This window comes from Mesoplodon bidens (genome assembly GCF_964165515.1).
Source record: "Mesoplodon bidens genome assembly, chromosome: 12".
NCBI lineage: Eukaryota > Metazoa > Chordata > Mammalia > Artiodactyla > Ziphiidae > Mesoplodon > Mesoplodon bidens.
Window position 1 is genome coordinate 45,999,689 of NC_138168.1, and position 25,328 is coordinate 46,025,016.

Genomic DNA, 25,328 nt, shown 5'->3' on the forward strand with positions numbered 1-25,328 from the left:
AAGAAATTTGGCTTTAAAGGAGAGAAGCAGAGAAAAAAGAGCAGAAGCCGGCAGATGTAAGGTCAAGGCAGGTGTTTGTTTTTTTTTTCTATTTCAAAGGGTGGGAGAGATTTGGGTATATATCAAAGCCAATGGGAAAAATCAAGTTGAGAAGAAGCTAAGGTTTCTGAGAGGGCTCCTATATTTTACTGAGAAGGCAAGAAGACAGGACGGAAGTAGATGTAAGTATATTTCACAGGAGAAAGATAAAAAAGTTTCCAGGTGATGATGTCTTTCCAAGACATGATAAAATAACAATGATCTCTCATTAGCTGAGCTAAAATTTCCTTTAAAAAGCTCTGATTTTCATTACATAGTCTAATGCTGCTTTCATTTCTAAAATTTGAAAAGCTTTATGGAGGCTTTCTGTTACTTGTAAAACTTACCTGTTGACAAAGGGCTAAGGCCAGTTGCCTCAGGAAGCCTTTCCACAAGTTTTCTCTGTATGATTGGTGTACTATGAAGGCAAAGTGATTCACATATCCCAGTTCTTGTCCTAACATTAATTGGGGATATCACTAGAGGTTCCTGAGGCTCACTGCAGGGGCTTTTCTGTATACCATCTTTTACAGGCTTTAAGAAGTTCTCAAAAGTCAGAGAATGTAGGTCCGCTACTAGTGATGAGGGTCTGTCACCTCCATTTAATGTTTTGGAATCTGGTGATGTTGCTTCTTGCCAAGGGGGAATCACTGGAGAATCAGGGGAGCTATAACCAACACAATAGTCATCATCATCATCCTCTTCTTTCTCAGCATGATCTGCAGAAGCAACTGGTGGCAGCGTCTGACTTTCACTTGCAGTTCGACTGCATTCTGTGGTTGGTGCTTGTAAAGCAATCTGAGAATTATCAACATCTTCCTTGGTATGTGCTGTAGTGGGGAGTATGTGTGCAGTTGTATCCATTTTTGGAGGCACTACAGGTTTGTCATCTGGATTAACTGAGGAGCTGAAGTTGTCATCAGATTTTACAACTCCAGTTGGCTCCTTTTTAGACAGTTTCTTGGAACGTTCATATTCTTCTTTGGCTTGAAGCCATGCTTGAACCAGTTGTCGACTTGGGGCACATTTGCAAGGCATAATCACAATTTTTTTATCTTCAACCATTTTATGGCTATTACTTGACCCTTTATTGACAATTGGTTGGCCATTGTGAGGGGGTGACCCAGGTCTTGGATTTTGAGTCATTGCTGAGAATGCTGTTTTCCATAGACGAAGTCCTTCCAAGGAAAAGTCTCCCTCAAACTCAGCCAGATCATTTGGAAGTCGTGTTTCTACCATGAGAAGCCGTCCACCGATCTCCCTATAAACAACATATTTTAGAACAACTGTTTTGCCTCAAAGAGCAATTACCAAAATATTTAGCTCCTTAACCTAGAAATTTTTAAAAGTTCCTTTTGGAGTCTTAAAAATGCCCACCTCTTTCTTCCCTTTCCACACCCTACCCACCCCCTCCAACACACACATTTTATGCAGGTACACTCTATCTTTAGTCTCAATATGCTTTTCCTCACAGGTATATGACTACTAAATTAATTTCCTTTGGAAGGTATCATCAATACTGGGGAAAGAAGGTATTTTTTTTGTCTGAAGTGTCCAATGAAGCCTTCTTTTCTTCAAGGAGATGGTACAAACTCATCAGATTCCTTTCCTCTACTGATCTTAAATAATTTTCCACTGTCACCACATAAGGATAAAAACAATGGAAGAGTTTATCATCTGAGACTATATCCCTGGATTTTATCTATAGCCTCTTTCTACATTCTCTACTCTCTGTACATAGTAGTTCAGCAAAGCCAGTCAGTTCAAACAAATCTTTGTACCCTATCAAATTCCCTTAAATATTACAAAAAATTATATACAGTTGAGGTAAACAACCATAATTCTTTCTTCCCTTTACATGAGAAGGTTTAATACTAGCAAAAGAACTTAGGAGTTGGCAGAGCCCACATAATTTAAGTGCTACTAATGTATGTGTATGTGAGGAATCACTAATTAAAAGGTAACCTGGTTTAGTTTCCAACAGTTATCATAAATATTAAGCTAAACCTCTCTCCTTCTCTAACATATCCATTGGTTCTATTTCTGCCTTCTGCAGCGACATAAAATAACTCTACTTTTTCTTCTTCATGGTATCTCTTTCATAGATATGAAGATAGTTCTTAGTTTCTTCAGTTACTCCTCATAGGGCATGATTTCCCAAATGACCTGGTCATTCTCTAGATAAAACTCAATGAACTGAATTCTTGTTTTCTGACTGAAGCTGAAGGAGCAGCACCAGAGTTACCACATTTCCTTTTCCCCTTTACATGGAAAGATTTTGGCCCCTACTATTTAACTCCATAATCAGGATCTAACACCTTGCCAACACCCACCTTGCAGCTTTATGAAAAATTAGAAGCAGGATTATTGCTATTGAAGGAAATGAGTACACATGTCATGTGACTATACCCAACTCTAATATTAATAATACAGAGATCATAATGAAGTAAAAAACAGCAAAAATTGCTGAGGTGTGGTAAGTTCAGCTTTCTTGAATACTGTCAGCAGCACGCTAATTGGTACAGCTCATGTTGTAATTAATATATATGAAGAGCCTTAAATTTTTCAGTAATCCTACTTCGAGAGCTGTAAGTAAAAATACCAAAATAGAAGAAATGCTTTATGAAGATGATACTAATCACATAATTATGTATAGTAGCAAAACAGAGAACAACCTTTCCGTCCAGTAATAATCACATGATAGAATATTATGCAGCCATTAAAATGATGCTTCAACAGACTCAAATTTAGAAAATGTTTACATTATAATGGTAAGTGAATCAATTTCAATGCAATACTGTGACTACAGTAAGAACATTTCATAAAACAAAATAAAAGCTATACTTTAAAAAAGTAAGAAAACACATTAAAATATTAATAGTGGTTGTTACTAGGTAGAGAAATGGTGTAATTTTTATTTCTTCTTTTATACTTCCTAAATTTTCTACAGTGAATACAGTTTTTAATTTAAAAAAAAAGATTGTATTTCAAATATCATGACTATCATCCTTTTATTTCAGCTGCAGAACAAGTGTCAAAGTTGGACAACAACTAATAGCAACACAGAGTAAATGACTAGCACATGATAAATTAACTGGGAATTAAAAAGATGTGTAAAGCTGAGGAAGAAAATATAGATCAATGAAAAAATATACCATAATCACTACTGGTAAAGTCAAAGCCTCCAAAATAATGGAAACTAATGTCTAAGGATTATATATTCATATTTTCCGGCAGTGAAATAAAGAGTTCCATTCATGTTAAAAGGGCACATGTGGGTACTGGGCAAAACAGAACAGCAAAACTATGTTTTAGGAAGTGTGGGGGTAAGGTAGGGGGAGGTATTTTCTGCCCTTCACTTCAAGTCCTCAGAGGAGGGAACTTCTTCTACTCTGTATTTCTGATGACTTTTTCTCACCCCTTTCTTAAATGGACTCCTGCAGAAATTACTGCCAATCTTCGGGTAAAAAGCCCAGCACTCACTGTCTCTTTCACTAGGGTCAGGAGCATGGTGGTGCTCAAGGTCAGTGCACCTTGCCTTAGTTGGCACTTGCCTTAGTTGGTGGCCTCTTGCCTTAGTTGGCACTTCATATCTCTTTCCATCATTTAGACTAAGCAGGGTCTGCCTCAGCAGTCCTAGCCATTCTTCTCTGATTCTGACTGGATGTCTGAAATGAACTGCCTCTCTCTGCAACTGATTAGGAAAAGGGATCAAAGACACGGGGGCAGGACCAAAAGCCATCACTTAAACTTCCTGGATTAAGCTATGTTCCCCAACTTAGCTCTTATCAGATATGTTCTATCTTGATGAAGCAGGCAGGACAGGATACCTACTTAACTACTGGTTTACAAAAAGGCCAGTGCTGTGATTCCTTCAGATTTTACTATTGGCCGTGTGTGTGTGTGTGTGCATCTGTCTCTCTGTTTACCACTTCTCTGAAAAGATTCTTGAAAGAAGAGATAAGGGGAACCAAAATCCATATTGCACCCCTAATAACTATACAAACTAACAATAGTAACAATATGATCGAAGATGTTGGCAACATGAAAAGAGAGTGGTATGTAATAGAAACAACTTAAACTAATCTTCATTTAGAGATATATTGTAAGAGTATTTAAAACATATATATGCTTATTTTCAAACACTTAAAAAATGAAGTTTTTAAAATTATGAAAGTTTACCATTTTAGAAATAAGTACCATCTTTAAAATGATAATTATAATACTTTTATAAGCATTATGTATTAAGTATTATGACATCCTTCTTAATTTGGCGTTATGTCATAGTGAGCCTCTAATCCTTAATGTTGACGCAGTGCAAAATAATAGTAGATCCAAGACCAACACTGATCAACTTAAATAAATTTCTCTAGGTGCAACCATCCAGCTAGTTAGTGAATTTTCTTAATATGTCCATAATTATAAATTGTTTTCACAATGATATACTTACAAACACAGTATCACAGCCAAAAAAGTAGTAGTCAGGTACCAAATGTTGTTACATACATTATAATTATTCAGAGTGACCCAAGGGGAAAAAATAATTCTGATTACCTGGGCTTTTCTGGTACATCAGAAGGATTACTGCAAAATGGTTCCTGGTAAATAGTTTCTGAAAGGTCATGATCCAACAAAGTTGCCATAATTTCTTCCCTACTTGGTGGGGACATAAGTGGTTTCAGAATGTGAGCAGTTCGAGGGGTGAAACTGCCATTTTTAGATTGTGAGGGAGAGCTGGTAGACCTTGGTGAACTATCAGGAGTTGGTGTCAACATATCATTGTTTCTTGAAACATACAATTCCAAATCTTCAGAGCCTGCATCTACAAGTTCACCATCAGGGGAGGATAGTACTGTAGTAAAAGAGGTATTGACTGAATCAAGAGACTGTCCCATTTCTTTTCTGGTATGACTTTGAATCCAGTCTGAATTGCCTGGCTGTGAGAGGCTAAGAAACACTTCTTTGCTTACTGAACTCCTATTCAATCTAGATTTTTCATTTAGACAGTCCTCTGACTGCTGGACACAGAAAGACTCCATTATTGAATTAGGCCGAGTTGTTAGAGGATGAAAGGTATTTTTCCATTGATTGTGGCGATGATTCTCATTGCTATCTATGGATGATTTCTCAAATAATTCAGGACTTAGAGTACCAGATCTAATCCATGAGGTTGAGTCTGAGGCATGATGTTTGTCTTCATCACACTTCTGGTTATCATGACTTAAAAATTCAGTTTTTTCTACAGTTTGTCCTGGGAAAAGATCCTGAACTGCATCACTTAGGAACTTTTGAGGCAAATTCTGATCTGCTGGGACAAACTGACTTCCAGAATAAAAGCTACAAAATCCAGTTTGACCTATTGTATTAATATCAAAATTATAATTATGTTCAGGAGACAAGCTATCTTCAAGTGAATAACAACTTTCAAATCCTGGATCTGAAAAAAAGATGGGACTATCATCCGATACAGAGTTATCCAACTGGCCAGAGGTTGGTAAATTTAGAGAGTCTACTTTAAGAAGTTTGGGAATTTTTTCTTTAGGTTTTGTACTTCTGGGAGTTCGAGGTTTTCTTGGAGATGTTACTGATCGTGTTCGTTTAATTGATTTGTTATGCTCAAGGGAACGAGAGATATTTTTGTTTGGTTGCTGTTTATTAGATAATGGGTCTTGCATACTATTTGCATTCTGTGCTTTCTGCTGTCTTTTCTGTAACAATTCTTTTAGAACTGCCAGTCCAGACTGTCCTTCACCAAACGTTGAAGGTGTTGACACATTTCGATTTCTACACTGAGAAAGTGCTTTGGTTTGTGAAATTGCTTCTGACAATGACCTTTGCTTTACCCTTTCAGGTTTAAAATTTGACATATCTAAAATAAAGCCCCTTTGTTTTTGCTCCCATGTTATTTGTTTGATTGGGCTTCTCAAGGAAGTTACAAAGCAATTATTAGGCATCTGACTTTCCTCTGAAGCTGCATTTCCTGGAGAACAAATTTCACTGTGCTTTGACTGTTCTGCCATGCACACAATCTGCTGCTGACTGTCTTTGCAATGCAAAAAATTAGGGGCATACGTCTGGTCTGGCTTTGATTCTATGGAATTACGATATTCATTTAACTTTCCAAGAGATGACAAATAGTTTTTTTGTACATTTGCATTCTCTTCTATCTTTGGAGACATGATACCAGAAGACATCTGTGTATTCTGTGCTACCTGAGACAAATGGTTTGAAAGGTCAAATATATTTTTTTGAATCAAGGTTGATTCTTTTAGAGTAAACATAACATTTTGATTATGAGACCGTTGAACATTAATTTTTGAGATTCCAGGTCCCAAAGAACTACAAACAACTGATGAATGCAAATCATCTTGTGGACTGGGGAATGCTTGCAAATCTACAGGCTTCTTGCTTTCTAGGAAAGAAGAAAAGCAGCCAGATAAATTCTGTTGTGCATGAATTCCAGTGGGGAGAGGAGCAGAAAGGGGATGATCTATAGCAGAGCCCATTAGTGACACATCTTTCTGTTTAAAAAGTAGTTGAGAGCCTCCAGAACTATTTGAGGTCTCAGACACATTCTGATGTTTCAGCACAAACTTAACTTCAGCACCAGCTTGAGATTTTAGTTTTTCATCTTTTAGTGTTATGTGCTTTCTTGGTGTAGGTTTCTCATTTACTTTTTGTTTCTGTTTCGCTCTTGGTTTCTTTTTTCCATCATCTACTAGTTTATTTGTCTGATTTCGTTTGTTCCTTTTCTTAGTAACTACAGAAGGATTAACAAGCTTTGTTTTTGATTTCTTAACCTGCGTTCTTGCTCGACTATTTTTTCCTATACAGGAATTAACAGTCTTGCTATTATATGCATTAGGACCCTTAAAAAGCATTGCTTCTTTATTGGCAGCAGCCATAATTTCTTCAGCTCTTGGATCTGTGGGAGACCAGCAGCGAGGTGGAGAAGAGTTTATGGGACTTGTGCTTCTCTCAGAAAGAAAACCTAGTTTAGACATAACATCACTATAATTTAAGTCACAGTCTTCGGTTTCAGCATTATAAGATGGTGAGGGAGGAGAAAGAATAGCATGTGACCGTTTTTTTCTGAAAGACAAAGTTCTTTTAATATTTTCACTATTTGTCCTTTGTTGCTTACCAGATTTTTTCTTAGCAGACTTATGTTTTGATTTTCTTCTGTGACTTTTCTTTGGTGTTAGTGGATAAATAGGATATTTGGTTGCAGGGGAGTCAGGAACTTTTGGCCAAAAATCCTTCAAAGGTGCAAGCTTTTTATACAGTTCCATTTTTTCTTCTGTTAATATTACTTGTTTTTCTTTAGAGTCTATTTTTCCTAGCTTTACAAGCATATTTTTCCTCCCTCTAAATCTATTAATGATAATATACTTTATGATGACAGGGGGCAGCTTTTTAGACATTTTTCTGCGTTTTCGAGATTTGAGAGTTCCATCTAAACTTTCACCAATTTCCATGGGATGAGGTAGGCTAATTTTTGAGTTGTGTGTTATAAAACTTGACTCACTATCTTCATTCTCATAATTTACCTTGCGTTTGGCTCTAAGTGTGTATTTATTTCCATACAATCCAAAGGACTGCTCAGTTTCTAAGGCTCCTTCTCCACAGTGAGAGTCTACGAAACTGTCTGTAGATGTCTTATTTTCAAAAGCTCCACGGTTGGCCTTAATTAAATCACTGGCCAATAAGTTATCCTTCTCAGAATTACTATTACAAGGATTATTTTGTATACAATTATCTTTTGAGGATCCAGTCTCAGTAGTTCCAGCAGAATTCTCTCGATGACCTACAAGCTTCTTTTTATTCATTTTTAACCGGGACTGTTTATTGCTAGGATGTAGTTTATATGTGACAGGAGAGAGTTTTTGTGGCCTACTAAGACAATTAGAAAGAACAACACTGGGAAAAAACATATAATGTGCTGCTTGCTGGCTGAAGCTTGGTTTTTCTGGTTTATGTTCTTGAAATTCTTCATATCTAATTTTAAGTTTATTTAGTCCACTTTCATCAGCAATGCTATCAAGAGAATGCACCATAGTTCTATTCTCCCCTGAGCATGATAGCAATTCACAATTTTCAGTTAATGATGAAGGGAATAAACTATTCAGAGCTGTGCTGTTTCCTTTTTCATTTCCTTCAGAGGATAATTTACTTTTTGAATGACTTAAGTCAGAAAAGTTGAAAGAATTTTTGCCCAATGTATTTTCGTTAGTGTGACGGTTCACATGTATAAAAGGGGCATCCTTATCAATTTTTCTAATGTTTGTATACTTTCTACTTGGTACTTGTCTTGTAACAGATGGAATATCTTCTTCATAATCAAAAATACTACTTTCACAGGAAGATACTGGGAGGACATCTTTCTTACTATTCTCTTTATGAGAGTTTTCTGAATGGACAGTACTGCTTAAAGACCCAGGGTATTTCATAGAGTAAGTGCTTTCATTTGTAAAAGAAGCAACTGAATGATCTAGACTTTTCTCTAGGTTGTTTGGCTGTGAAAGGTCTTCAATTAAATCTTCCTTGTTCAAAACATGGGAAGAAAGGGCACTTGTGTGTTTACACTGAAAGGTAATCTTAGCGGAAGATGGGGGTTCTAATGTAGCAGCATCTTTGTGAAAGATGGAAGGTTTTACTGATAGCTTGCTTGTTGCAATCACAGAAGAGTGGGTTCTAGAATTTTCATTGTTCAGTGGATTGTCTGAAATGAGGGAAAAAAGAATTTACTTCACTTCCACCCTTTTAATTTTTAAAATATTTTCCCATACCATGATACTATCACCATGAAAGAAATTATATGAAATTAAATTTGTATGTTTAAAACAGTTATCTCAACAAAAAGGTCATTCCTATCATTAGGAAAATACCATAATCTAAAAAATCAAGAGTCAGTTACATTTGATTAGTAGTCATTATTTTAAACACATATTTCTTTGATCAGAAATAGATGATATCAATAGTCATGCCTTTTGGGAGAATAAGGGGAAAAATACTGTCACCTTCAAAATTTTCCATAAAATAACATGTCTTTGCATTATCACTTCAAATAAGTTGAGCATATTTCTTATAGTTTCCTATGCTACTTAAATGTTATGACGATAAACTGATTAAAGTTTATAAAGCTCTAAATCAGTGATTAACAAACATTATACTCTTAGAAATGAGAAAAAATCATATACCTACATTCTCTCAAAAGAAATCATCCTGCAGAAGGACAAAATCTAACAGTATTGTCATAGTCTCACTTAGCCAACTATGTAGAGAGTGTGATTATATTTTTCAAAATCAAATATATTTTCTGCCCCTAAATAATGAAATACAGTAGACTACTTTACTTACCACTATTTTCATCCGCAGTTCCATCTAACTGAGGTATAGAAAGATTGGCTAGAAGCAAACTGTTATTACTCCATTCCATTTCTTCTTCTGAAGATGAATCATCTTCTTCTGTTGAGCTTCTATGGGTATTTCTGCACAGTGATCTAGAGAATATTAAGATTCACCAGTGAGTATGAGCATTAGAAAAAAGCACGTCAGACTCAATTTGCCTAATTTGATCCTATAATAGTAAAACTGAATAAACAGGATCTGAAAATTATAACTTAAAAAAGAAAAGCAGATTTACTTTGCTTTGGTATCATGCCCTACCAAAAGTTATTGTAAATAGACTTTATAATCCATTTCATGTGAGCTAGAAGACACCATCATTCCTGTATTCATAGCTCCACAATATCCTGGATTATCATATCTAATTATGTTCTTTCTTATATTTTCCCCCTCAGCTTATCATTAGATATACACATAACAGCTTGGGTGAGAACCCGGTAATTTCTAAAAAGGTGGCATCTTAGCATATTTTAAGAAGTCTATAAATACACAATCACTACATTAATTGGAAAAATTAAACAAAAATATAGGCAAAGGGGTATTCAGGTCAGGGCTGAAAGAGAAAATAAAAGGGATCAGAGACAGGATAGGAAGCAGTACAGGTGTTGAGTCAATCCCAGCAGTGGCTATAAAGTAGGGTTGCTGAGCAATGCAGATGGACTGTGAAACCCAGATGGATACTCTCCTTAAGTTTCATCTCATATTGATTTAAATTTTTCACTAGATCCTAGCTTGATACTTTCCCTTCTATCTGGATGGGCAACCTTACTTTCTATCCATACCTATTTTTTTCTTTCACTTGTCTTGAAAATTTGAAAATATTGCTTTATTATACATGGAACAGTTTTTCCATTAAGCCTTCCCCAAATCACAATTTGTCCTAAAATCACTCTTAAGAGATGAAAGAGTTATTAGAGGTCATCTAGTCTAGCTTTCTACCCAATGCAAAAATCTTATTTTTAACAGACCCTACAATCTCTACTTTTATATTCTCAGTATAAAGGGCTTGCTGTCTCACAGGGTAATCTTTTCTGTTATTAATGGCTCTAATTGTTAGTAATTTTCTTCCTATATTACACAAAAATCTTTCATTCCTGCCTTTGTCCTATGTAGCCATAGGTAGCAGGTCTATGCCATGTTCCCCATGATAACCTTTAAAATATTTGAAGGCATTATCATTTGTCCCATAATTCCTCTTTAATTAGACCAAACATTATCTATTCTTTCTACCATTCTTTGAAAGTGACAGTGTTAACAAATCCTTCTAGTTTTCTCCCTCTTCTTTCCCTTTCCTTTCCTTTTTCAGTATTCTTAAAATATGGTACTCAGGCAGAATATAATATTCAATATACAAGTATCAATAGAACTAAATGACTCCTCTTCTAGACAATATCCTTCTATTATTCAATCTCTCTTTAATATACATTTATAAAATGTTCAGGATTGTTTTTCCAAGGTTAACCTGGGGGTGGTTTTCACAGAATTGGTCCAGTCAATGAACACACAAGCATTAATTAATCATGGGATAAACCAGGCCTATTATTTTAAACATGCTGGCACCACTGGAAACAAGGAGATGGTGATTTTATAAGAATATTACATATTTGAATGTGTATCTACTTAAAATGGGCATGAAAGTATAAATAGCTAAACCAGGTATAATCTAAGAAACTGTAAAGAAATGCTAACAATAGGTTGAAGGTAAAAATCAAATGGACAATATCAAAACAAAACAATGAAAGAACAAGAAGAAAAACAAATGGAAATAAGAAAAATGCATCATAAAATGCCACATGATCAAATAAAAATATCAAACAGTCAACAAATTTAGCTAAAATATAAAAGAAGCAATTCTAGGGCCTCCCTGGTGGCGCAGTGGTTGAGAGTCCGCCTGCCGATGCAGGGGATACGGGTTCGTGCCCCGGTCTGGGAGGATCCCATATGCCGCGGAGCGGCTGGGCCCGTGAGCCATGGCCTCTGGGCCTGCGCGTCCGGAGCCTGTGCTCCGCAACGGGAGAGGCCACAACAGTGAGAGGCCCGCATACCGCAAAAAAGAAAAAAAAAAAAAAAAAAAAAAAAAAAAAAAAAAGAAGCAATTCTATTTATTACAACAAGATTTAAATACATCAATAAATACTATAATTATTTTACTAATAAAATCCAAAATCTGTCAGAATAATAAATGTTACCTCAGGTACAGCTGGTAGACAATAATTAAATTCATTATTTTGGCAACCATACAACACTACAGATTTATTGTGTTCTTAATAAAGTAAAATTTATGACCTTCCCACAGAAACTGTTAAGCCCAGAATGAATCATAGGTCTATCTAGTCTATATTTGTGAAGCTGACTGATTGAACATAAAACCTATGACTTTACACTTTATTAGGCATCATCTTTTTAGTTTCAAGATATTTTCGAATCTATATTTTGTCATTCAATGAATTACCAATCTCCAATGTTTCTGACAATCTGAATTCAATCTAGCATGAAACTTGGCACAGAGCAGCATTTAAGTGGTTTTTGAATGCAAAATCATGCAAGTTCTCTGTGAACCCACCTAATCAGTCACTATTACCATGTATACTCCTTATCCACAAGGATGCTATGTAAAACTTTGTTAAATATCTGGCTGAAATTAAGACTCAATATGATTATTACATTTCTCTAAGTAACCATATTTAAAATGGATATAAAGGCAGTAGAGCACAACTTGAACTCATGAAGGGTCTTGATATTCTCTGCTTCTCTAAGTGCCCACAAAGTGTTTATTTAATAATCATAAGTATCACCCCTATTTAGGAGAGCAGAACTAGAAGCAAGCAGACCAGTTAAAAAGTGATTTCATACTATTCCAGATAAATAATAATGAAGGCTTAAACTAGATAGGCTTAACAACAAACAGAGGTGTAAAGGAGAGCAAATTAAATATGACACTGAAGTTATAAACTTCCAGAAGTTGAAGGCAACGTGGTGTTATTACAGAAATAAGAACCAGACACAAGAACAAAGCCATTTTATACCACTGTCTATTATCATTTAGGACTGCTTATGCTCCAGAAGATGTTGATATGGTTGAGGCATTTCTGAACAGGATATTTCATAAAAAGATTTATAAAGTTTATACAGAAAAAAACTGACAAAAAAATTTATAGAATAGCTACAAGAAACTGTATGTCTTTCACCCCCCCCCTTTTTTTTTAACAGATTAGGAAATATCAGCAAAAGGAATTTTTATGACACTGTTGAGGGTCAAATCTATCAGGAAATAGAACATTGATTCTGTCTGGCTCATGTGAAATTAGGTCTTCAAAGGTCAAGAAGCTGAGTCTTTGACCGATTTAACACTGTGACAGCAAAGGGAACCCAGTATGTGAAACTAGGAAGGAAGTATGAAATAATATTTCACAGGTTTGGAATTTCCTACTCACAGAATAAAAATGGAATTCTTTGTAGGAGCATACTGTGAAAATATAGAAGAGAGGGTTCTGATATAAACTCAGATAACAGGAGATGGTATCAGAAAATTGATATCAGGTTATGTTGAGAAACTAGAGCTACATCACATATATACTTATAATACTATGTATGTATATATGTAATACATATGTGTGTAAATATGATATATAGGTTAATCTCATTCACCTTTCGAAAACAGACTTTAGAAGTTTTAGTACTGCCTACAGAAGTTTGAAGTAGAGGCACACTCAGTGTTTTAAGCTCAGAGGCCCAATTTTTTTCCACACACAGAGCATACAGCTCAGGGGCAGACTCAAACCAATCAAGCTCACAAGAAACTGATTTAGAAAAACACACTGCCAAGGACAGTGGCCAAGATGGCAGAGCAGAAGAATACTAAGCTCACCTCCTCTCACGAGTATATCAAAATCACAACTAACTGCAGAACAATCATTGATGAAAAAGACAGGAACCCACCAGAGAAGATCTTCTACAACTAAAGACATAAAGAAGGAACCACAGTGAGTTGCGTATGAGGGGCAGACTTGCAGTATAATCAAATCCCACACCCCTTGGGTGGGGGACCCACAAACTGGAGAATTATTATATTAGAGAGGTTTGCACCCCATGTCAGCTCCCCCAGCCTAGAGGTCTGGCATTGGATTGGTTTTGAAGGCCAGCAGGGCTTGATTGCTGCAGGATTGGGGGAAACAGAGACTTCAGTCTTAAACAATGCACACAAAATCTCACACACACTGGGACCAAGAGCAAAAATAGTAATTTGATAGGAGCCTGGGCCAGACCTACCTGCTTGTCTGGGAGGGTCTCCTGGGGAAGCAGGGGGTAGCTGTGGCTCACCCTGGGACGCAGGCACTGGTGGCAGACATATCGGGGAGCATTCATCTGTGTGAACTCTTCTGGAGGTTGACATCTTGGCACCAAGACCTAGGCCCACCCAATAGCCTTTCGGTTCCAGTGCTGGGATGCCTCAGGCTGAACAACAAACTGGGTGGGGACATAGCCCCATCCATCAGCAGACAGGCTGCATAAGGACTTCCTGAGCCCACAGCCACCTCTAGATAAGCCACTAAACACAGCCCTGCCCACCAGAGGGTCAAGATCCAGCTCCAACCACCAGTGGGCAGGCACTGGTCCCTCCCAACAGGAAGCCTGTACAAGCCTCCAGACCAGCCTCACACACCGGGAGGCAGACACCAGAAGCAAGAAAACTTCAAGCAAGACCAAGTCCGCAAATGCAGACTAGACACTACCCTGGGACCACCTGGACCTGGGCCCTTGAGTGATGAGAGGGGAGTGCACTGCTGGGATGCATACAACATCTCCTACAATGGGCCACTTCTCCAAAGTCGAGAAACGTAACTAACCTACCACATACATAAAAATACAAATAGCAATTTAGACAAGATGAGAAGACAGAGGAATATGTTTCACATGAAGGAAAAAGATAAAACCCCAGAAGAAGAACTAAGTGACATGGAGATAGGCAATCCACCTGAGGAAGAGTTCAGAGTAATGATCGTAAAGATGATCAAAGAACTCAGAAGAATGGATGCAGATAATGAGAAATTAGAAGTTTTTAAAAAATAATTAGAAAATATAAAGAGCAATCAAACAATTGAAGAATATAATAACTGAAAAGAAAAAACACAAGAAGGAATCAACAGTGGACTAAATGAGGAAGAAAAATGGATCACTGAACTGGAAGACAAAGTACTGGAAATCACTGCTGCTGAACAGAAAAAAGAAAAAAAAAAAGACATGAGGACAGTTTAAGAGACCTCTAGGACAACATCAAGAGCGCTAATTTTTGCATTATAGGGGTCCAGAAGGAGAAGACAGAGAGCAAGAGCATGAGAGAATTTTGAAGAGAACAGGATTAACCCAAGGAGGAACACACTGAGACACACAGTAATCAAACTGACAAAAATTAAAGATAAAGAGAGAATATTAAAAACAACAAGGGAAAAGCAACAAATAACATACAAGGGTACTCCCATAAGGCTATCAGCTGATTTTTCAGCAGGAACTCTGCAGGCCAGAAGGAGGTGGCACAATATACTTAAAAGTGATGAAAGAGAAAAACCTACACCCAAGAATACTCTACCCAGCAAAGTTCCTTGATTTGATGGAGAAATCAAAAGCTTTATAGACAAGCAAAAGCCAGAAGAATTCAGCACCACCAAACCAACTTTACAACAAATGCTAAAGGAACTTCTCTAGGCAGAAAAGGCCACAACTAGAAAAAAGAAAATGACAAAATGGAAAAGCTCACTGGTAAAGGTAAACATACAATAAAGGTAGGAAATCATCCACACTCAAAGCTAGTAGGGAGGTTAAAAGACAAAAGTAGTAAAATCATCTGTATCCACAATAAGCAGTTAAGGTATACATGAAACAATTATATGTAAAATATAATATCAAAAATAGTAATCATGACAGGAGGAGAGTACAAATACAGAGTGTATCTAAAATGCATTTGAAATTAAGAGATCAGCAACTCAAAATAAGCATGTATGTATACAGACTGCTATACAAAAACCTCATGGTAACTACAAAACAAAAAAACTATAATATACACACAAAAAAGAAAAAGGAGTCCAAACGTAACACTAAAGAGAGTCATCAAATCACAAGAGAACAAAAGAAAGGGGAAAAAAAGGCCTACAAAAACAAATCCAAAACAATTAACAAAATGGCAATCAGAACATATATATCAATGAATAACTTAAATGAAAGCGGACTAAATGCTCTAACCAAAGACACAGACTGGCTGAATGGATACAAAAACAGGACCTGTATATATGATGCCTACAAGAGACTCACTTCAGATCCAGAGACACATACAGACTGAAAGTGAGGGTATGGAAAAAGGTATTCCACACAAACGGAAATCAGAGGAAAGCCAGAGTCACAATACTTGTATCAGACAAAATAGACTTTAAAATAAAGATGTTATAAGAGACAAAGAAGGACACTACATAATGATCAAAGGATCAATCCAAGAAGATACAACAATTACCAATATATATGCACCCAACATAGGAGCACCTCAAAATATAAAGCAAATGTTAACAGGCATAAAAGGAGAAATGGACAGGAACAGAAATAATAGTGGGGGACTTTAACACCCCACTTTCATCAATGGACAGATCATCCAGACAGAAAACCAGTAAGGAAACACAGGCCTTAAATGACATATTAGACCAGATGGACTTAATTGATATACATAGGGCACTCCATCCAAAAGCAACAATATACATTCTTCTCAAATGCACATAGAACATTTTCAAGGATATATCACATAATGGACCACAAAGCAAGCCTCGGTAAATCTGAGAAAACTGAAATCATATCCAGCATCTTTCCCAACCACGACACTATGAGGCTAGAAATCAACTACAAGAAAAAAACTGCAAAAACCACAAACATACAGAGGCAAAAAAATATGCTACTAAACAACTAATGAATCACTGAATAAGTCAAAGAGGAAATCTAAAAATATCTAGAGTCAAATGCAAATACTACGATCCAAAACTTATGGGATGCAGCAAAAGCAGTTCTAAGATAGAAGTTTATAACGATAACGATACAAGCTTGCCCCAGGAAACAAGAAAAATCTCAAATAAACAACCAAATCTTCCACCTAAATTAACTAGAGAAAGAAGAACAAACAAAACCCAAAGTTAGTAGAGGGAAAGAAATCATAAGGATCAGAGCAGAAGTAAAGGAAATAGAAACTAAAAAAACAATAGAAAAGATCAATGAAACTAAGAAGCTGGTTATTTGAGAAGATAAACAAAATCGATAAACCTTCAGCCAGATTCATCAAGAGAAAAAGGGAGAGGGCCCAAATCAATAAAATCACAAATGAAAAAGGAGAAGGTACAACTGACACCACAGAAATACAAAGGATCATAAGAGACTACAACAAGAAACTACACGCCAATAAAAGGGACAACTTAAAAGAAATGGAAAGACTTCCCTGGTGGTCCAGTGGCTGGGACTCCACACTCCCAACGCAGGGAGCCCAGGTTCAATCCCTGGTGATGGAACTAGATCCCGCATGCAGCAACTAAGACTTGATGCAGCTAAATAAATAAATAAATATTTTTTAAAAAAAGAAATGGAAACAGAAAATATGAGCAGACCAATTACCAGTATTGAAATTGAGTCAGTAATTTAAAAACTCCCAAGAAACAAAAGTCCAGGACCAGATGGCTTCACTGGTGAATTCTACCTAATATTTAGAGAAGAGTTAACACCCACCCTTCTGAAACTACTCCAAAAAACTGCAGAGGAAGGAATGCTTTCACACTCGTTCTATGAGGCCACCATCCCCGATACAAAAACCAGACAAAGATATCACATAAAAAGAAAATTACAGGGCTTCCCTGGTGGCGCAGTGGTTGAGAGTCCGCCTGCCGATGCAGGGGACACGGGTTCGTGCCCCGGTCCAGGAAGATCCCACATGCTGCGGAGCAGCTGGGCCCATAAGCCATGGCCGCTGAGCCTGCGCGTCCAGAGACTGTGCTCCGCAATGGGAGAGGCCACAACAGTGAGAGGCCCGCGTACCGCAAAAAAAAAAAAAGAATATACAACAGAGAAAAAGACAGTCTCTTCAACAAGTGGTGCTGGGAAAACTGGACAGCTACACGCAAAAGAATGAAATTAGAACATTCTCTACACCATTTACAAAAATAAACTCAAAATGGATCAAAGACCTGAATGTGAGACTGGATACTATAAAACTCCTAGAGGAAAACACAGACAGCACAGTCTTTGACATAAATTGCAGCAAAATTTTTTGGATCCATCTCCTAGAGTAATGGAAATAAAAACAAAAATAAACAAATGGGGCCTAACTAAACTTAAAAGCTTTTGCACAGCAAAGGAAACCACAAACAAAATGAAAAGACCACCTACGGAATGGGAGAAAATATCTGCAAATGATGTGACCAAAAAGGGCTAATTTCCAAAATATACAAACAGCTCACGCAGCTTAATATAAAAAAAAAAAAAAAAAAAAAACCAAAAAACAGGGCTTCCCTGCTGGTGCAGGGGGTTAAGAATCTGCCGGTAGGGCCTCCCTGGTGGTGCAGTGGTTGAGAGTCCGCCTGCCGATGCAGGGGATGCGGGTTCATGCCCTGGTCCGGGAGGATCCCATATGCCGCGGAGCGGCTGGGCCCGTGAGCCATGGCTGCTGAGCCTGCGCGTCCGGAGCCTGTGCTCCGCAACGGGAGAGGCCACAGCGGTGAGAGGCCCGCGTACCGCACAAAAAAAAAAAAAAAAAAAAAAAAAAGAATCTGCCGGCCAATGCAGGGGACACAGGTTCAAGCACATCCCACATGCCATGGAGCAACTAAGCCCACACCACAACTACTGAGCCTGCATTCTAGAGCCCGCGAGCTACAACTACTGAAGACTGCGCGTCTAGAGCCCGTGCTCTGCAACAAGAAAAGCCACCACAATGAGAAGCCTACGCACCAAAACAAACAGTAGCCCTCACTCACCGCAACTAGAGGAAGCCCATGCGCAGCAACGAGGACCCAACACAGCCATAAATAAATAAATTTAAAATAAAATAAAAGGAATAAACATTTTAAAAGAAATTTAAAAAACCAAACAATCCAATCAAACAATCGGCAGAAGACCTCAACAGACATTTCTCCAAAGAAGACATACAGATGGCCAACAGGCACATGAAAAGATGCTCAATATCACTAATTGCTAGAGAAATCCAAATCGAAACTACAATGAGGTATCACTTCACAGCAGTCAGAACTTCCATCATTAAAAAGTCTGCAGGGTTTCCCTGGTGGCGCAGTGGTTGAGGGTCCGCCTGCCGATGCAGAGGACACGGGTTTGTGCCCTGGTCCAGGAGGATTCCACATGCCGCGGAGCGGCTGGGCCCATGAGCCATGGCCGCTGAGCCTGCGCGTCCGGAGCCTATGCTCTGCAACAGGAGAGGCTGCAACACTGAGAGGCCCACGTACCGCAAAAGAAAATAAAAAGTCTGTGAATAACAAATGCTGAAGAGGGTGTGGAGAAAAAGGAACCCTCCTACACTGTTGGTGGGAATGTAGATTGGTGCAGTCACTATGGATAACAGTATGGAGGTGGTTTAAAATACTAAAAATAGAGCTACCATATGATTCTGCAATCCCACTCCTGGACATATATCTGGAGAAAACTCTACTTCAAAAAGATACATGCACCCCAATGTTCACAGCAGCACTATTCAGAATAGCCAAGACACTGAAGCCACCTAAGTGTCAATCGACAGATGAATGGAGAAAGAAGATGTGGGATATATATATACACACACACGTGTATACATATATATGAATATTACTCACCCATAAAAAAGAATGAAATAATGCCATCTGCAGCAGCATGGATGGACTAAGTCAGACAGAGAAAGACAAATATCATATAATATCACTTATATGTGGAATCTAAAATATGATACAAATGGGGACTTCCCTGGTGGTCCAGTGGGTAAGACGCCACACTCCAAATGCAGGGGGCCCAGCTTTGATCCCTGGTCAGGGAGCTAGATCCTGCATGCCATAACTGAGAACTCTGCATGCCACAACTAAGACCCCGCATGCTGCAACTAAAGATCCTGCATGCCACAACAAAGATCCTGCGTGCTGCAACTAACACCCAGCACAGCCAAAATAAATAAATAAGTTTTTTTTTTTTTTTTTTCTTTTTTGCGGTACGCGGGCCTCTGACTGCTGTGGCCTCTCCCGCTGCGGAGCACAGGCTCCAGACGCGCAGGCTCAGCGGCCATGGCTCACGGACCCAGCCACTCCGCGGCACGTGGGATCTTCCCGAACTGGGGCACGAACCCGTGTCCCCTGCATCGGCAGGCGGACTCTCAACCACTGCGCCACCAGGGAAGCCCAATAAGTATTTTTAAAAATATGATACAAATGAATTTATTTACAAAACAGAAAGACTCACAGACATAGAAAACAAACTTATGGTTACCGAAGGGGACAGTGGGGGGGAGGGGAGATAAATTAGGAATTTGGGATTAACATATATGTACTACTTTATGTAAAATAGATAAACAATAAGGGCCTACTGTATAGCACAGGGAACTATATTCAATATCTTATAATAATCTATAATGGAAAATAATCTGAAAAAGCATATATATATAAAAAACTGAATCACTCTGCTATACACCTGAAACTAACACAACATTGTAAATTAACTATACTTTAAAAAAAAGGTTAAAATATAAAAAGAAGGAAACAAAAAAAAGAACAAAAAGAAAACCACACTGCCATCTTACTCATTTTCTTTGAGAAATGGAACAAAGTATCAGTTACTGCTTCTGACATTCATTCATTCATTAATATTTAACTCCTTGGGGCTTCCCCGGTGGCGCAGTGGTTGAGAGTCTGCCTGCCAAATGCAGGGGACATGGGTTCGTGCCCCGGTCCAGGAAGATCCCACATGCCGCAGAGTGGCTAGGCCCATGAGCCATGGCCGCTGAGCCTGCGCGTCTGGAGCCTGTGCTCCGCAACGGGAGAGGCCACAGCAGTGAGAGGCCCGCGTACCGCAAAAAAAAAAAAAAAAAAAAAAAAATTTAACTCCTTCGATCTAATCAGACCTAGAAGTGATTCCTTGTCTTCAAGCTGACTCTATATTTGTTGCTCTGACCCATAAGAGTCTAACTCTCAAAAGGCATTCTTTTTTCCTCAAGTTCTGAGATAAGGAGGCATTTCTATTTTGCCCCATTTATGACCCACATATTACTACTGTGTATATAGACAGATGATTTCTAAGTTAGGTTTATGAGGAGAGCACAAATTGGAGCAAGGTAATGAAAAGACACAAACTTTGTTATAAGACAAATAAGTACTAGGGATATAATGTACAACACGGTGACTACAGTTACCACTGCTATATGATACATATGTACGTATGTATATATATGCTGTATGTATGATATATATGAAAGTTCTCATTACAAGGAGACAAAAATTTCCCCCATTTCTTTTTATCGTAATTATATGAGATGATGGATGTTAACTAAACCTGTTGTAGTAATTATTTCATAATATATGCAAATCAAACCATTATGCTGTACACTGAAAATTCATACTGTTGTGTATATCAATTATATCTTGTTAATAATAGAAAAAAATAAAGTTAGGTTTAATCTTTTTAAATGTACCGAAATTTTATTTTGCTTGGAATATAAAGTTTACACACTATTTAAAATAGATTTCAAAGAAGTCAATTTAGTTTATTAGGTATTTTTTATTATGAGTAATAGTAAGAAATAATTTCTGATTAAAGAACAATGACAATGACCAAAGGAAGTTATTAAAGCAACTGAAATAACTAAAAAGTTACCTCTTTTTGGCACAATGTTCTTCAATATTGCTGTCCCATCTCTGAGACATTACTAAACTAAGTTCCATTTCTTCTTTTTCAATCTGTGGTTCATTTTCTTCATCATCACTATTTTGAGGATTTTTACTGTTTCCAAAGGAACGACATGATGATGGCATCCTATTTCTTCCCCCCTGATATCCGTCATTTTCCAAACCAGCAAGAAGATGTACCAGAGCCTCATCAGGACTACTGTCCACTATAAAACAAGTGAAGCATCACCAACAAACAACTTAAATTTTCTAAATAATTCAATAATTCAGATCAATTATATATAAAACAAGAACCACAGATGCTGGCACATGCTGAAAGGATACAGCTGGTACAAAGATTTATGTATTGATGTAGTTCTTCCATTAAAGTGTAATCTTTGGACCACCTGCATTACAAATGATTTTGTGTCCTTAAAAAGAAAATTCCCAGACACCATCTCACACCTACTGAATTAGAATTTCTGAGGTAGGGCCCAGGAATTTGCATGTTAACAAGCTGCTCAATCTCTTACTGCACAAGCAAGGTTGAGGAGCACTAAACCAAATATAATCACAAGTGATCAAACTAAATATAAAATATATAATAAATATATGAATTAATGCTAAGGAAGTGCTTAAAAATGATAATGTGAACACCTTATCCTTCTCTTAAGCTGTATTTAGCTCACAGGACAGTCAAACAAAACCTGTAGTTGCAAAACACAAGAGAGCTTTAAAAGTGATTAATAACATTACTTAAAAACCTTGAAGACCACCACTGAAATATCACCATCATATGCACTAGGGTTGCTAAAATCAAAGACAGATAATAACAAGTGTTGACAAGATGTGAAGAAATTGGAGCCCTCATACACTGCTGGTCGAATTGTACAATGGTGCAGTTGCTTTTGGGAAAAAAAGTTTGGCAGTTCCTCAAAATGTTAAACACAGAGTTACCAGAGGAACCAGTAATTCCATTCCTAGGTATGTATCCAAGAGAAGTGAAAACATATGTCCACATGAAAACCTATACATGAATAATCACAGCTGCATTACCCCAATGGCCAAAAAAGTGGAAACAACCCAAATATCCATCAACTGAAAGATAGAAAAATGAAATATGGTATATATCCATATGGTGCAACATTATTCAATAGTAAAAAGGAATGCAATACTGATATATACCTCAACATGAATGAATCTTGAAAACATTATGCTAAGTGAAAGAATACAGAAACAAAAGGTTATATAATTCTGTTTATATGAAATGATGAAAATAGGTAAATCAGCAAAAGAGAAAATAGATTAGAGGTTGCCAGAGGCTGAGAGGAAGGAAAAATGGGAAGTGACTACAAATGGGTATTGGGTTTCTTTTTAGGGTGATAAAAATGTCCTGGGGAAAAAAAAAAAAGTCCTGGAATTAGATAGTGGAAATGGTTGCATAAGTACTTGAAATGCTAAAAACCACTGAACTGTACATGTTAGAAGGTGAGTTTTACAATATGTGAATTATATCCCAATGAAAGCTATTATTTTAAAAAAAAAGATCATGAAGATAGAGGTTTGTTCTAATCTAGTACACAACCTTTTTCTCTGTAAAATGAGATAATATATTCCCCATTTACTATACTATTAAGTTTCAGGTTTTCTTTGTTGACATTAAACAAACTGGTTCAATCATGCTACCAACTGTAAGGCTACCAACTGTAAGGCAAAATTGAAGATATTTGCTTATAAGAGCCATTTTGGCAAAAATCCATTTCTTAAACCTAGAATTGTAGTTAATTTTTCCTGCCTCATACTTTAAAAATGGTTAACATTGGCAAATGATTTATAGATATTTGACTCTCAGATCTCTAACACTGAGACTGCATTTTTTGTAACGTTATGCAAGGTGGAATTATATCAGCTGGTGATACATTATATTTGCCTAATATAATGAAATAAGGATATGTCTCTCCTTCTCTTTTTCAATTTCTTTGTTTTTTTATAACTAAAATATAATTTAGGTATATACATATATATTTACTTAGAGAAATAAAACATTTTAGATTATAAACTTCAAATTAATTTTTAAATGTGGTCTTTGGATCACTTCTTTCTACATATGTCATGTCATTCATTTAAAAAAGAAAAAAGCTACCTACCGCCATAGAAAATGTTCTTGAAATATGACTGTGTACAATAATTTTGGTACTGTCCCTAGTCATTCAATTAATCTTCCACTCAAATGAAAATGTAAATAACAGAGAGAGGACACTGTAGAGAGGTAGGATAACATTTGATGCTATACCTCATTTGATAAAGTAAGAATGGAAAAACAGAAAGTGAGCAAGAAACATAAATCACTATACCAAGCAAAGCAAGAGGCATGAAGTTCAATGATATCTCACTTTTTGCAATGAAAATCTAAATAAATTTCTGAAAAATGTCAGCAATTTAGACTAAATTATTGAAATGAAATCTAGCAAATGGTTTACCATATTAATGAAAATGTATTTATGGAGATGCAAAGATACTCAGAAATAACTGTCATGTTCTACATGCTAGTCAAAAATTAACAGCTCGAAAGGAATTGTCCAGAGAAATTCCTGATACTTACCAAGAAAGAATCAATTATGGCATTTTACTAATGTTCTTAACTTTGGAGAATTTTAATTCAAAATAAGCATATTTCCCCTTAAAGCAATATGGTTCTCTTCCAAACAAAGTCAAGTTAAAAAAAAAAAAAAAAGAATTATTTTCTTTCACAACTATTTTTCAGAAAAAGCTGTGTAGAAAACAAAAAAGAAGCTACTACATCTCGCAATGCAAGATTTCATTTTTATACTGAGTAAGAATTTATCAAACATGCAATATTAACCTCTTCAAATCAAAGAAAAACATACCGCCTGACATACGCACTTTTGTTGATATAAGACACTGAAAATTTATGGCACACTGTTACTTACAGAAAGCTGGTGACTCACTCAGTCTTTGGGTCAAAGGCTGAAAAGTCTGACTGTTTTCCATGAGGTTCAAAATTGCTTCTTCATTAATAAGAGCTTCCTCCACTTTGCGTCTAATATGACCTTAAGAGGACAAAGAATACAAAAACATTAAAGTAAATGACCTAAATCTGAAATTTACTGTTTAGAATTTGTGTAAATTAGGAAACATTACAATGTAAACCTATTTAAAATTTTGAAGTGTTGTTGACATATGCTAAATAAAACCATAATAAAACTTAATGAAAGCCACAGGAATATCTAACCAGTCACACAGAGTAATTAAAAAAAACAAAAACAAAAAACCCTGAAACTGTGAATCACTAAATATTTACAATCTCTATAGCCTCTAAATCCTACCTAGTATGTACAGACAGTTATATTACTCTGATAAAAATCAATGTACATTAAAATTTGTAAAACGAGTTCTTAGAGGGAAGTTCATAGTGATACAGGCCTTCTTTAAGAAAAAAGAAAAAGCTGAAATAAACAATCTAACACATCACCTAGAAGAATTAGAAAAAGAAGAACAAACAAAACCTAAAGTCAGCAGAAGGAAGGAGATAATAAAGATCAGAGAGGAAATAAATAAAAGAGATTTAAAAAAATAGAAAAAAATAAATAAAACCAAGAGCTGATTCTTTGAAAGCGTAAACAAAATAGACAAACCTCTGGCCAGGCTTAGCAAGAAAAAAGAGAGAAGACCCAAATAAACAAAATAAGAAATCAAAGAGGAGAAATCACAACTGATACTGCAGAAATACAAAAAACCATAAGACAACACTATGAACAATTACACAACCTAGAAGAAATGGACAACCTTCTAGAAACATACAGCCCTCCAAAACTGAAACAAGAAGAAATAGATAACTTGAACAGATCATCTGATCACTAGAAGTGAAACAGAATCTGTAATAAAAAAAACTCTCTGCAAACAAAAGTCCAGAACCAGATGTTTCACAGGTGAATTCTACCAAATGCACAA

At 36.7% G+C, this 25,328-nt stretch overlaps 1 protein-coding gene across 7 annotated transcripts in view; it reads right to left on the reverse strand.

Annotated features, from left to right (window-relative positions):
• The window catches only part of REV3L (REV3 like, DNA directed polymerase zeta catalytic subunit), a 247,878-nt gene that overhangs the window by 74,936 nt on the left and 147,614 nt on the right, over positions 1–25,328 (reverse strand). For all 7 annotated transcript variants that reach the window (XM_081251232.1, XM_081251233.1, XM_081251234.1 and 4 more), the window contains 5 exons: positions 24,308–24,427; positions 21,346–21,583; positions 9,439–9,581; positions 4,633–8,800; positions 426–1,339 (listed from right to left, as the gene is read on the reverse strand). In XM_081251232.1, coding sequence (XP_081107358.1) covers positions 426–1,339; positions 4,633–8,800; positions 9,439–9,581; positions 21,346–21,583; positions 24,308–24,427 — 5,583 coding nt within the window. The remainder of the gene's footprint in view (positions 1–425; positions 1,340–4,632; positions 8,801–9,438; positions 9,582–21,345; positions 21,584–24,307; positions 24,428–25,328) is intronic.